The 15,778-nt window shown below is 35.8% G+C and overlaps 1 protein-coding gene across 1 annotated transcript; it reads left to right on the top strand.

Moving 5' to 3' along the window:
• Positions 1-6,266: 6,266 nt before the first annotated feature.
• LOC117315070 (oligosaccharyltransferase complex subunit ostc-B-like) lies at positions 6,267-13,505 on the top strand. The gene is made up of 4 exons (XM_033869212.1): positions 6,267-6,448; positions 11,055-11,128; positions 12,531-12,748; positions 13,207-13,505. The coding sequence occupies exons 1-4, from the start codon at positions 6,310-6,312 to the stop codon at positions 13,223-13,225; spliced, it is 450 nt and encodes a 149-aa protein (XP_033725103.1). The 5' UTR covers positions 6,267-6,309; the 3' UTR covers positions 13,226-13,505.
• Positions 13,506-15,778: the final 2,273 nt, after the last annotated feature.

Genomic DNA, 15,778 nt, shown 5'->3' with positions numbered 1-15,778 from the left:
CATGTATTTTAACTTGATATCCATAAGTATTTCACCATACAATCAGATCTGCCCGATTTCAACGGGGCATGTGCGAGTTTCTGGTAGGGGTGTCCCCAACCACTCTCGCATCTCCCTCACCGTGTGATCTCAGTATTCCATTTGAATAAAGTATCTAGCATTTAATATACTGCTATTATATCAATTTTATATGTAACCAATAGTACATGATTTGACATTAAGTATAGACTTTTATATACAAGTTATTGAGTTAACTTATGTCAATGAATTAAATTATACCATGCAAATTTATTTTCGAAGCCAATAAGATTCACGCTATATGAACAGATTCTTAACTCGTTCTCCACTGTATTTTGTATAGCTGTTGTTCACGTATATTACGATTGTGTATATAATCCGTACTAAGTGACAATATGGCCCACAGTTAATAAAAACATTTAAATCATCTCCAAAAGATGATTTCTTTTGATCTCGAAGGTAGCTGGAAGTCTTTTTTTTGCTTTCGTCGGTGCGAAGTTGAACGTTAGAGTTAAGATCTTTCCCTCTGAGATGATATGAACAAATACGCGATGTCCAGGGACACCACAGTCTTTGATGAATGAGTTGGTATTTTGTGCACTTGGGCAAAATGCTCGAGCTAGAATAGATATCAAAGACCAAAAAGAATACAAAGCAATCATTTATGATAGAAAATGTGTTTATTACTTTTATTTCAGATGTCCAGTGTTTAGATATAAAATACGAAACAAATACATGTAGGAATATTTTCCATATCAAAAATGTTATCACCATCCTTTTTTTAATTTTCAATGATTAAATTGTATTACTGCTGCTGTGCATATGAACAGTTGTAACAAGTGTTTTGTTTGGAAGAGGTGGATCCTTGGGGTTATTATTATCACAGAAGAAATTGACTTACATATAAGAATCATCGAAGGTTCAGAGTGGCATGACAACTGGGCACCTGTAATACTGTGACTTTGTTATTTTTAGGTGTTTATAAACTTCAGTACAACATGAACATAGCGTCTGGCACAAAAAACTTGAATCTTTATACATCTATCTTTAACGATGGAATGTGAATGTATAGATTCATATGATAATACATAATATAATGCCGTGCAAAATGTAACTTTACGGACTTTCAAGTATATACTTTTTTTTTTAAATACTCTAAACATATGTATAGATCCTTATATAGAGTGACATATAAGAACAGATTAATAATGCTTTGATGCACAAATATTGTATCATAACCAGTGACAGACAAATTGGTTTTATGTATAATATTGGACATGTTAATGGATTTTTTTAGTGTCTCGTAAGTCTAATAAGGCTGGACATTTTAATGCATTAGATGTATGTATTTACGTACCTTTGTATGTATTTAAAATGTGCAATACTTATATAAAATATATCTTATCTTACCTTACACAGATTCAGATTCAGATTATTTTATTTCCTTGTGTTACAAGACACATTGGAGAGTAGACATATACATATACAATAATACAATAGTACAGATAGTGATGGAAAATCATACCATTATATCAATCAAGAATATATATATCTTTATGTAGAAGAACACATTACATGGTATCTCATTAAAAATAGCACAATGCATTACAGTTACTTAAATGATGGCATTCATATTAAATGATAATCACAGTGTTTATGCACTGATATTTTAATATTCATTACGTTGACCACAAAATGTTCAGGATTTTTTAAAAGAAATTCTTCATACAAATCCTCGATGTAAGCCCCAGGATAAAATCTATATGAACGCTGACATATTTATTAAGTATAGATAATATTCATATACATTTATCATAAATGCATAATAAAGTAATATAGTATACAATATGTTTCATTGATAATACAAACATGATATACTAGTACTATAGAAACGGTAAATAGTGCCAATCCATACTTTAATTATATACGTATACGATTTTACATATTAGCTTTATAAGGACCACTGATTTGTAGACAGGAAGTACACTGATATATACCTTTTATCCTATAATTATACAATCTCAACCATTCGACATGTCTTTAAAACAGATAGAATATATAAATGAAAGTACAGCTCTGATATGTTTACTATAATTGTGATGTATTTATGGAGTTAGAATCGCTGATCCTGGAGGCCTCTGCTTCGAAACAAGTAATGTTGTTAGGAGACCTAAATAATCGAACTCGTAATATGGATGATTTTATTAATTATGATTTTATCCATGAAAGTGTCCGAAATCACCTTGAATCTATATTTAATTACATATGCGATGATGTTGACAAAAATCTCCCCCTTAGACATAACCCTGATACCGGTATCAATGATTATGGTTCAAGATTAATCAAGTTGTGTAAGTCTACTGGTCTGCGAATTAGAAACGGTAGAGATAATGATGGTACTTCCAATGATTTCACATTTTGTGGTCATAATGGTTTGAGTGTGATTGATTATTTGCTGATGCCCTTTTCCTTATTTCCAATTGTAAAAACATTTATTGTTTGTAACTTTACAGAGTATTCAGATCATGCTCCTCTACATGTTTAACTTTTTACTGAAAATTTCAGCATGTTAAATAACTCGACCAAAGAAGCTGGTTCGAATCTAAATATGAAATCTAATTTTAGGTGGAATGATAATTTCAAGTATCAGTTTTTAGAATCCTTAAACATCAACTCTGATCATCTTAAAGAACATGTCCTGATTAGGGGTAATCTGAACCAGGAATCTATTGATGTAAGTGTCAATCGATTCACCGCTGAATTACAAAATATTATGGAGCCTTTCTTTAAGAAACATGTACCTGCCGATTGTTTTAATAAAGCTAGGACTTGTAGAGCTCAGTATCCAAATGGTCAAACTACTGAAGACCAGCCATAGTTTAACGACGAAATTAAGTTTTTACGTAGGCAGTATTTAAGAGCTCTTAGCACCTTTAACAAAAATAAAAATTCAGTGACGCACGCTGAGCTGATTACAAAGAAAAGGCGTTATAAAATTCTTGAAAAAAAAAGAACAAAAGACAATACATGTTGCACGAGGGTGATAGATTAGAATATCTGCGTAAGCATAACCCGAAATATTTTTACAAAAAAATCGGTAAAAACAGAAATTCTAATTCACCCCAGATTTCAATAAATCAGTTGTTTGACCATTTTAATAATGTAGCTAACAATGGTGTTAACTCCGTTTCTACAATCGAGAACGAGGCTGAAGTCGATGAGGCTGTGATTTTTGAAGAGTTAGATATTGATTTTTCTATTAATGAAATCCAATGTGCAATTAATAACCTTAAACGTGGTAAATCACACGGTTTGGACTGCTTGTTAAATGAATGTTTTATTGAAGGTAAAGCGTTCTTATTGCCCATGTTGCATACATTATTTAATAATATTTTAAACTCTGGATGTTTTCCGTCTGAATGGTCTACTGCTGTTATTGTACCTGTTCACAAGAAAGGGAATCGAACTGATCCTAACAATTATCGGGGTATTAGCCTAATTAGCTGTTTATGTAAATTGTTTACCTCAATTCTCAACAAAAGATTATTAGATGTTTGTACCAGACATGACATTTTAACCGACGCTCAATTCGGATTCAGACCTGGTGTTAGTACAATTGATGCTATATTCGTTTTGCAAACTATAATTTCGAAAACTTTGTCTAAGAAAAAACGTCTTTATTGTTGTTTCGTAGATTTTCGTAAAGCGTTTGACTATGTAGATAGAGTAAGTCTCTGGTACAAGCTGTTCAAAATAGGTATTCGGGGGAAAGTTCTGGCAACGGTCAAATCTTTTTATACTTCTGTTAAATCTTGTGTTTTAGTAAATGGAAATTGTTCAAATTTTTTCTCTAATAACGTCGGATTGATGCAAGGGGAAATTTTGTCCCCTTTATTTTTTCTTTGTTTTTAAACGATTTTGAGAATAGTTTTATTGAAAATGGTGCTCCTAGTTATGATTTTGGAGAATTGAGTCTATTCCTTCTTCTGTACGCTGATGATCTGGTGTTGTTTTCTGAATCAGTTGAAGGGTTGGAAGGGCTTTTAAACAGTTTAAATACCTATGCAGATAAATGGAAGTTAACAGCTAATACAGAAAAAACTAAGATTGTTATTTTTCGTAATGGCGGCATAGTTAAAGTAAACGAAACTTGGACTTTCAATGGGGAATTGCTTTCAGTAGTTGATCAGTTTTGTTATTTAGGCGCCCTCTTCCGATTCAACAATAAATTTAGTTTTATGTCTAAACATGTGGCTGAACAAGGACGAAAAGCTCTTTTTGCTCTTCGCTCCAAATTAAATGTAATAATATGAATTTGAATATCAAAACTATGTTGCACCTTTTTGATACATATGTCGGAAGTATTCTTTTTTATGCCTGTGAAATATTGGGAATTATTAAAGCGCTTGAAGTAGAAAAAATTCATTTGGAAATTTGCAAAAATTTACTTGGTGTAAAAAAATCTACATGTAACGCTATGGTATACATTGAACTTGGTCGCCAACCGCTTGCTAATACACAATTGTTTAGGATGTTGAAATATTGGTTTAAATTATTAAATTCGGATAATTGTATCTTAACTGAGGCGTATGACTTTCTTTACAGGGAAACGGAGAAGGAACGTCCTAAGCAAAATTGGTTAGTTTTTCTAAAACGAAAATTATTTGAGCTAGGTTTTGGTTATGTCTGGGCGAGACAGACACCCACCGACATTTATCTTTTGCCTCTAATTAAACAGAGAATTGAAGATCAGGCCAATCAAAATTTATTTAATTTAATACAAACTTCGAGTGAATGTGAACTCTATAGGCATATGGTTGATAAGGTGGCCTTACAATTCTATCTGACTAAATCATTACCAAAACAACGAAGAATTATGATTACTAAATTTCGTCTATCTGCCCATAAGTTAGCTGTAGAATCCGGAAGATACAGGAATATAGAAAGGTGTTACAGATATTGTCCATATTGTAATTCATTAGATGTTGAAGATGAATATCATTTCCTACTTGTCTGTCATTGTTATACTGATATTAGAAAAAAATATATAAAGAAATATTTTTGGCATAAGCCATCAGTTCTCAAAGTTATCGAATTATTAAACTCAAGAAGTCAGAAAGAATTGAATTTGTTAGGAAGATTTATTTCGGAAGCCTATAAACGTAGAATTGTGTAACTATATTATTACTGCAATATATTTTTCAAAGTGCTGCTCTCTGTCCGATATTTTTGTGTGTTTATGTTCAATCTGTCCGTTCGTCCGCCTGTTCCATTATTTTGATACCTGTACAGGTGTAAGGATTAACCGTTCAATTTCGATATACCTTAGTACATATAACTACATATTAATTCAAAGTATTGTCTAAGGATTATATGTATAAAATTTCATATCATTACTCTAGGTGGAAAATGTGTACCGCTTTAGTATTATGTAACATGTACACTGTAGAGTGTGAGATTTTGTGTGAATGTATCATGTATATATATGTTTGTTAAAAACCGATGGACCGAAAGGCCTAAGGTAATAAAAGAATTGAATTGAATGATCTCTAGGACGGTTTCTATACACACAGACACACAGACACAAGCCAACAACTCGCTCTCCACATATCAGGGCAGCTATAATTATAACAGGTGGGGACCTCCACACCATGCAGTGATCTCCGTTGAGTACATATAATTAATTATACATATTTACAAGCATAATGGGCAAAGCAGTGTGTTAGATCTAGGTCTCACATAACTAATTCAGCCAATCAGCTGGCGTTCGCCAGAGCCAAGGAAATGTGTTTCTTAGCTAGGTTTGTAGATATTTCCTGAGTAAATAACACATGCCATGGGTACTTTCTACATATACGAAAATAAAGAGTAGAGTATAGAGATTTTAAAAATAAAAAAGTAGACTCCTAGTATAAAAAGAAAGGTGTAGGATCCCAAGTGTAAAAAGGCGGGAATTCCCCAGGTGAGGATTCCCCTATCCACTAAATACCAGGGTTACTGTCTTCCAAGTACTGGCAGGGACATATAATAAGATCTTATAAGCTATTAAACCTATCCAATAACATCATTTTTCTAGTAGGAACATTTTAAGTCTTTAATTTGAAATCAGTTTCACAAAATTTGAACTTCAAATGAGCGATTGAGGGGTCGGGTCATTGGTAATAATATATAGTTAAATAGTTGTGTGAGACCTCAAAAAACATTTACAGGAAAATAGTCTCCCCTGATACTCTTCAATTTTCCGCCAGGTGTACACAAGTTTCACTTCCGGTTGCCACATCAACTTTCACGATGGAAGCATTGTATGCATTGCCTTACAATATCTTAGTTTGTCCTAATCTCAAACTAAAGAAGCCAACATGGTTAAAGCAGCCTTCTGCGATGTTTATGTTTTCAGCCATTTTACTGTCGTACTTCCTCGTTACTGGAGGTATGTATATTGCAGAAAGTAAATGAATGTGCACCTTCACGCTGGTCTACTTGGCTGAGATCCTCCGATCTAGCCTCAGGCCCCATGAAGTTCTGACTGTAAACCGAGATATAGTACCATATAAAAAATAAGAGTATTTACTATAAAAAATGAATATTTAAAATTTTACATTTAAAAACTGACAAACCGGTTTGTCCGCATAAACGAACAGGCCCCTAGTCTGTCGGCTAGGTTCGAAGGCAAAGCATTAGAAGAGCTATGACAGTAATCACTCACCGTTAAGCATTAAAGTTTATGTACGTGTAAACTTGGACATATCGCAGTGTGTATATACTACCACATTTTCAGAATTTTAGACTTAGCGTATTTCTTTCTTTTTCTTTTCTTGTTTGGGGGGGGGGGGGGGTGAGGGGTGTTAACTTAAAAGACTGACACACAAAAATATGCTACAAACTTAACTAGATATAAAAGGTGATTATCCCCCCCCCCCCCCCCCCCCCCATTTAAAAAAAATCTAAATCTAAACATGTAAGCACATTGTAACAAACTTTGTATTACATCTATACATATATCGACTGAAATTATTATTGTTTGTCCTGATGTGACTTTCATTGTCTTAATTACTTTGCATTGTCGGATTCCAAATGATTGTACATATAATCATATCCGTGATGACATGTGCACTGAATAATGGCATCAGTAGTCTACTGCCATATTTTATATGCTACTAAAAACTTAAAAGGGCAGACAATACAATAAGATTCTCATGATATATATAACAGGAAAGCAAATATATTGCCTCAACAAGGGATTGAACCCGTGAACCTCTGCTTACTGGTCCGTTGTCCACCAAATAAGCTTAATGGAAATTTCCCCACTTGAAATCACTACATGTATGTACACTATTTACAATTAAAACCTGCCTCACTATTCCTCACTTTTCAAATGCATTTGCCCCGAACACACATTAACCCAGGTTTTATCCCCAACGAATCCTATATATTTCCCTATAGCTTGCACTTGGAGTGATCAACCGATGTAACAGAAATTTGAAAAGCAAGTAGTGTACCTCCACTGGGTTGAGCCCGCGACCCCTGCATGGCTTAATGGTCAGCTGCTGTACTGACTGAGCTAAAGAAATTGTATCAATAAACTAGTAACAATTAAAACTTGCGACGTATATCTATATTATCTTTTATTTTATGCATCTGTTGGGTTTTGGTTTTTCTTAGGTTAAAGCATGAACATATATGTGTATGTATATCTAAGTCCGTGGTTGAAGTAAAAAGAAGCAAAATCACTCGCTTAGACAATTATTTGAGATATATCATAAGCATCCAGGTTTTTAATCTGAAGTGGGTGCATATTGGACAAATCATGAAATTTTATTAATAAAATGCAAGTTTTGATGTTTATGATAAGAAAAGCAGGAACTACTACAGTTTATACAATCTATAACTACTTTGAAAATACAGAAGTTATTTGTTTCCATTAAAATATCACATATTTCACAGATATATCTGGATGACGAAAAACTCGTAAAATATATGCGCTGAGAGTGGCATCATCTTTGACGTTGAATTCTTATGACGTCACGCTTGATGACAATACACCACCATTATATTCTGAATGGGGTGTTCAACTCAGTAATATTTCAGGTTTTTCAGCTGTAACCTGAAAAGTTGTGCTTACAATGCTGTTATCTAATGATAATACAATTTAAAACTGTTCTATATAATGCACATATGCAGCAAAATAACCTCTTATTCTACTCTAGCATGCAATTTGACCAGCACCGAAACTGGGAGGGTTCCGATTTAGGTAACCAACGAAATATCTCAAGCCAATCTAATTCGCAAAATACATTTACTTCGCGGGCAAAAGAACAATAGAAATGGTAACTTTTAAATGAATCAAGTCTTTGACATGGGTTGTGTGGGTATTTCAAGAATTAAGTAATTTGAACTAACTTTCAGTTATTTGTTTCAACGAGAGAGAAATCTTTCAGATCTCGTCGTGTAGGGAACGAGATTTCAAACATGGCTGCCTCTAATGGAGGCGTGCGACTTTTCCCGCAGGACATGGTTTCAAAGTTGAAGGGGTATAGAAATGATTGAAAATATAGCATATACATGTGCACGTGTTGTCTGAAAGAGAGCTTCGATGAGCTGCACTCTTACTAAAAGTTGACTCCAAAAAACAAAAAAACAAAAATTTCAAAAACTTGATTTTTAGCCCACCATCATCAGATGGTGGGCTGTTCAAATCGCCCTGCGTCCGTGGTCCGTGGTCCGTCGTCCGTCCGTCCCTCCGTCCGTCCGTCCGTCCGTCCCTCCGTCCGTAAACAATTCTTGTTATCGCTATTTCTCAGAAAGTACTGAAGGGATCTTTCTCAAATTTCATATGTAGGTTCCCCTTGGTGCCTAGTTATGCATATTGCGTTTTGAGACCAATCTGAAAACAACATGGCCGACAGGCAGCCATCTTGGATTTTGACAATTGAAGTTTGTTATCGCTATTTCTAAGAAAGTACTGAAGGGATCTTTCTCAAATTTCATATGCAGGTTCCCCTTGGTGCCTAGTTATGCATATTGCGATTTAAGACCAATTGGAAAACAACATGGCCGACAGGCAGCCATCTTGGATTTTGACAATTGAAGTTTGTTATCGCTATTTCTGAGAAAGTACTGAATGGATCTTTCTTAAATTTCATATGTAGGTTTCCCTTGCTGCCTAGTTATGCATATTGCGTTTTGAGACCAATCTGAAAACAACATGGCCGACAGGCATCCATCTTGGATTTTGACAATTGAAGTTTGTTATCGCTATTTCTGAGAAAGTACTGAAGGGATCTTTCTCAAATTTCATATGCAGGTTCCCCTTGGTGCCTAGTTATGCATATTGCGTTTTGAGACCAATCTGAAAACAACATGGCCGACAGGCAGCCATCTTGGATTTTGACAATTGAAGTTTGTTATCGCTATTTCTAAGAAAGTACTGAAGGGATCTTTCTCAAATTTCATATGCAGGTTCCCCTTGGTGCCTAGTTATGCATATTGCGATTTAAGACCAATTGGAAAACAACATGGCCGACAGGCAGCCATCTTGGATTTTGACAATTGAAGTTTGTTATCGCTATTTCTGAGAAAGTACTGAATGGATCTTTCTTTTTCATATGTAGGTTTCCCTTGGTGCCTAGTTATGCATATTGCGTTTTGAGACCAATCTGAAAACAACATGGCCGACAGGCAGCCATCTTGGATTTTGACAATTGAAGTTTGTTATCGCTATTTCTAAGAAAGTACTGAATGGATCTTTCTGAAATTTCATATGTAGGTTTCCCTTGGTGCCTTGTTATGCATATTGCGTTTTGAGACCAAACTGAAAACAACATGGCCGACAGGCAGCCATCTTGGATTTTGACAATTGAAGTTTGTTATCACTATTTCTGAGAAAGTACTTAATGGATCTTTCTGAAACTTCATATGTAAGTTTCCCTTGGTGCCTAGTTATGCATATTGCATTTTGAGACCAATCTGAAAACAACATGGCCGACAGGCAGCCATCTTGGATTTTGACAATTGAAGTTTGTTATCACTATTTCTGAGAAAGTACTTAATGGATCTTTCTGAAACTTCATATGTAAGTTTCCCTTGGTGCCTAGTTATGCATATTGCATTTTGAGACCAATCTGAAAATAACATGACCGACAGGCAGCCATCTTGGATTTTGACAATTGAAGTTTGTTATCGCTATTTCTGAGAAAATACTGAAGGGATCTTTCTCAAATTTCATTTTGAGGTTCCCCTTGGTGCCTCATTATGCTTATTGTATTTTGAGATCAATTGGAAAACAATATGGCCGACAGACCGCCATCTTGAATTTTGACAATTGAAGTTTGTTATCTCTATTTCTCAAAGTACTGAATGGATCTTTCTCAAATTTCATAAGTAGGTTCCCCTTGGTCCCTTGTATTGCATTTTTGGACCAGTCTGTCCTGAAAACAACCTGGCAAACAAACAGCCATTATCATTCAATCTCAGATTTCTTATATAGCTAGGATTCCCTTGTTTGAAAAGTACTGGATGGATGTCTCAATTTGCACAGATTAGTAAAATGAAGGGAAAAGTAGAGAAAAGATCAATCTGACATGGAACCTATGAAGATCATTCAATGGTGGGCGCCAAGATCCCTCTGGGATCTCTTGTTATCACATAGATACACTTGCTATACTTTACTAGTTTACACATTTTCTACTCTAGTTCAGTCCGGTCACGAGTATGGCAGTGACAATTATAGATGGTCAAGACATGAAAACATAATGCACAGATGACCCCAGTATTAATAAATACCTCAAAAATACTTTTCGACTATGACTTCAGCAATTTGGTTCCTGTTGATTTTATTGAGAAAAAGCACAGGAGCATTTATCAACGTTTCTGTGGAAGCGAGTATAGGCTAAAACTGTATTATTTATTATTGTCACTCAATTTGGAAAAATACATTAATTTAATGCCCATACTGATTTTAATAGCCATACTGACCAGTGGGACAGGTGAGACATATCATTGTGTTATATTTAATTAAAGTCCCATCTTTGTTTTAGGTATTATCTATGATGTGATCGTTGAGCCTCCCAGTATTGGATCTACAACAGATGAAAGAGGAAATTCAAAACCAGTAAGCATATTATTCTTGTGTAGTAGGAATGAGTTGATCGAAGGTTGACTCATGGGTTCAAGTCATGGCCTGGTTGTTGCATATTTCCTCTTGTAACAATTTGAATGCTAAGTGGCTTGGTAGCTTCATTGGTTCCAAGGTCATGGGTTTAAATATCTGCCATGGTTATTGCGTTTTAAACTTTTGTAAAGTTTATTAGTATCGCTAGCTGTTGACAAGCAAAACTACAATGTACTGTGTAGCAGGCCAGGATTTAATTGTAAATACTGTACATGGTTGTATGGTTGCCTTCTAGCTTCCGGCTAGGGGGAATTTCCTTTTAGCTCAGTCGATAGAATGGCGGACCAGTAAGCCAAGGGTCACGGGTTCTATCCCGGCTGGCTGCACACTGCTACTCCATGAAATTTTACTTTTCATGCCGCAGACCACTCCAAGTGAAAGCAAGAGGCTTCCTTGGAGATAGAGCCTGGGTTGGTGTGTTCGGGGGCAAACACGTTTGAAGGGGGGAGTAGTGTAGCAGGCCAGGTTTTAATTGTGAATACTATACATACTGTAACATAGTTGTATGGTCGCCTTCTAGCTTCCGGCTAGGGTGAATTTCCCTTTAGCTCAGTCGGTAGAGCGGCGACCAGTAAGCCGAGGGTCGCGGGTTCGATCCCGGCTGGCTGCACACTGCTACTCCTTGAACCTTTCCATACTGTATGCAATTTAAATCTGATCTGGTCTAGATCTAGTCGTCAACTCGGCCACTCACTAGAGTAGCCTAGTTGATTTATATTGGAAGTAATTAAAGCCACTTTGCTTGTACAGTACACATCAGGTGGTCCCTACTAATCACTGCCACAGTGGCATTTGCAAGTTCTAATCCCATCCACTCATTTGATTGATTGCATCTAAGTTGAAACACTGACTGACTCCATCTCAAAACCTGAGTGCTCACCTGTCTACTGACACTTTGTGACACGGTTGAGAAGATTATTGGGGATAAGTGGAACGAAATACCTAATTCACGTTTGACTGGTGCACTGCAGAGCCTGGCATTGCGGCGAAATACCATATGATGATCACTGGTGTGCTGTACTTGTATTAATGCATAATTTAAATTCATATTTATGATAATTGACAATGTATAGGTGAATGCCTATACTCACCAGGCCAGGCTGGTGGAAACACAGGTGTACCTAATCCACTTCACTCGAGTGACTCTTGTAACACGTGTGAATAGAACCATAACAACCGACACTGTGACACATACTGTACATTATCACTACAAGCTAATGCATTTCTGTCCATGATTATAATCATCTTGTACACATTTACAACTTTAGTGTGCACACGCTATACTGGCCATTTAATTCTAAGGAAGATAACAAATTAATAAATTGTGTTATTTTGTTTTCAGGTTGCATTCATGCCATACAGAGTGAATGGTCAATACATTATGGAGGGATTAGCATCCAGTTTCCTCTTTACTTTGGGTGGATTAGGTTTCGTCATACTTGACCAAACAAATAAACCAACAACCCCACGACTAAATCGTATCCTCCTATTGGCAGTTGGATTTGTCTGTATACTTCTGTCATTTTTTACATGCAGAGTATTCATGAGAATGAAACTTCCGTAAGTATTAGTGGTCTTTGTATTTCTATTTAAGAAAGTCCTGATTTCTGAACTTGATTTAAAAAATGTAAGCTAGTCCTAACTGGGACTCCAATCGGACCTTGTTAATTTCTGAATTCAAAAAATATGCATGTTTCCTTATCTTGAGAGTGTGACTTAGAAATCTCAATCTGACTTGAGGTTCTGCCAAGGATTAGACATTCAACATTCCCATCCAAAGGGTTGAAATTATTTCTCTTTGTTACAAGTGTTCTCTTCGAGAATGGTCAATTTTCTCCAATGAATGCAAGTTTAACTTAAAGCAGTACTCAAGAGATTATAGATCTGAAATAATCAGTGGCTATTTATCATACACTTGCAGTTCCAATTTATATATTAGCTACTGTCAATAGTGTCAAGAGATAAAAAAGTATGTATGACTTCTTATTTGTCAGACCTGTATTTATCTTTTATTACAGGGGTTACCTGATGTCATAAGTTGATGAGAAAGTTTTAAGAAGTACCAGGAAGTTGGCCGAGATATACTGCTAAAAACAGCATTCCTGTTATTGTCCCTAACATCATCTTCATCACATTTATTAGCTACAGTACCACTAGTAGTAAATCATAGATTTATGCAAACATTGAATGTGATGTGTAAACAATTTATGAGAATATACTTGCATACATGTTCTTTTTGAAAATTGCTTTAAGTTCTGTGAATGTAGTTGTGTTATCCAATTCCCATACTAATAAAAAGATAACATTTATTTTATTACAAGACATTTTTGTTCTTCTTTGTCACCAATCATCATTGTGAGAAATCCCACTTATCATCTCAAGCTGTAGCCAGTCTTCTTCAGGGGTCTCTATCTCAAATAGTGTGACCTATAGCCAATAATAAAGATCTTTGGTAAGTTTTCCATTTTGTATTAAAACAACTGCCTACCTGAATTCTAATACTATATTATCTCCCCCCTAGTTTGAAACTTAATTTTCAATATTTTAGAGATGGGGATGAGTCTACCCCATTCAGTAGACGATCAAGTATTAAAACAAGAGATCCCAGAGGGATCTTGGCGCCCACCATTGCATGATCTTTATAGGTTCCATGTCAGATTGATCTTTTCTCTACTTTTTCCTTCATTTTACTAATCTGTGCAAATTGAGACATCCCTCCAGTACTTTTCAAACAAGGGAATCCTAGCTATATAAGAAATTTGAGATTTAGTGATAATGGCTGTTTGTTTGTTAGGTTGTTTTCAGGACAGACTGGTCCCAAAATGCAATACGAAGGACCAAGGGGAACCTACATATGAAATTTAAGAAAGATCCCTTCAGTACTTTCTGAGAAATAGCAATAACAAACTTCAATTGTCAAAACCCAAGATGGCTGCCTGTTGGCCATATTGTTTTCAGATAGGTCTCAAAAAGCAATATGCATAACAAGGCACCAAGGGGAACCTACATATTAAATTTGAGAAAGATCCCTTCAGTACTTTCTCAGAAATAGCGATAACAAGTTTCAATTGTCAAAATCCAAGATGGCTGCCTGTCGGCCATGTTGTTTTCAGATAGGTCTCAAAAAACAATATGCATAACTAGGCGCCAAGGGGAACCTACATATGAAATTTCAGAAAGATCCCTTCAGTACTTTCTCAGAAATAGCGATAACAAACTTCAATTGTCAAAATCCAACATGGCTGCCTGTCGGCCATGTTGTTTTCTGATTGGTCTCAAAACACAATATGCATAACTAGGCTCCTAGGGGAACCTACATATGAAATTTGAGAAAGATCCCTACAGTACTTTCTCAGAAATAGCTATAACAAACTTCAATTTTCAAAATCCAAGATGGCTGCCTGTCGGCCATGTTGTTTTCCGATTGATCTCAAAATGCAATATGCATAACAAGGCACCAAAGGGAACCTACATATGAAATTTGAGAAAGATCCCTTCAGTACTTTCTCAGAAATAGCGATAACAAACTTCAATTGTCAAAATCCAAGATGGCTGCCTGTCGGCGATGTTGTTTTCAGATAGGTCTCAAAAAGCAATATGCATAACAAGGCACCAAGGGGAACCTACATATGAAATTTCAGAAAGATCCCTTCAGTACTTTCTCAGAAATAGCGATAACAAACTTCAAATGTCAAAATCCAAGATGGCTGCCTGTCGGCCATGTTGTTTTCCGATTGGTCTCAAAATGCAATATGCATAACTAGGCACCAAGGGGAACCTATATATGAAATTGCAGAAAGATCTCTTCAGTACTTTCTCAGAAATAGTGATAACAAACTTCAATTGTCAAAATCCAAGATGGCTGCCTGTCGGCCATGTTGTTTTCCGATTGGTCTCAAAATGCAATATGCATAACTAGGCACCAAGGGGAACCTATATATGAAATTGCAGAAAGATCCCTTCGGTACTTTCTCAGAAATAGTGATAACAAACTTCAATTGTCAAAATCCAAGATGGCTGCCTGTCGGCCATGTTGTTTTCCGATTGGTCTCAAAACACAATATGCATAACTAGGCACCAAGGGGAACCTACATATGAAATTTGAGAAAGATCCCTTCAGTACTTTCTCAGAAATAGCGATAACAAACTTCAATTGTCAAAATCCAAGATGGCTGCCTGTTGGCCATGTTGTTTTCCGATTGGTCTCAAAATGCAATATGCATAACTAGGCACCAAGGGGAACCTATATATGAAATTTCAGAAAGATCCATTCAGTACATTCTCAGAAATAGCGATAACAAACTTCAATTGTCAAAATCCAAGATGGCTGCCTGTCGGCCATGTTGTTTTCGGATTGGTCTCAAAACGCAATATGCATAACTAGGCACCAAGGGAAACCTACATATGAAACTTCAGAAAGATCCCTTCGGTACTTTCTCAGAAATAGCGATAACAAACTTCAATTGTCAAAATCCAAGATGGCTGCCTGTCGGCCATGTTGTTTTCCGATTGATCTCAAAATGCAATATGCATAACAAGGCACCATGGGGAACCTACATATGAAATTTGAGAAAGATCCCTTCAGTACTT

The sequence above is a fragment of the Pecten maximus genome, chromosome 2, assembly GCF_902652985.1.
Source record: "Pecten maximus chromosome 2, xPecMax1.1, whole genome shotgun sequence".
Classification (NCBI taxonomy): domain Eukaryota; kingdom Metazoa; phylum Mollusca; class Bivalvia; order Pectinida; family Pectinidae; genus Pecten; species Pecten maximus.
Note: the sequence above shows the minus strand (reverse complement) of the source record. Positions and strands in the feature narration are given on the sequence as shown.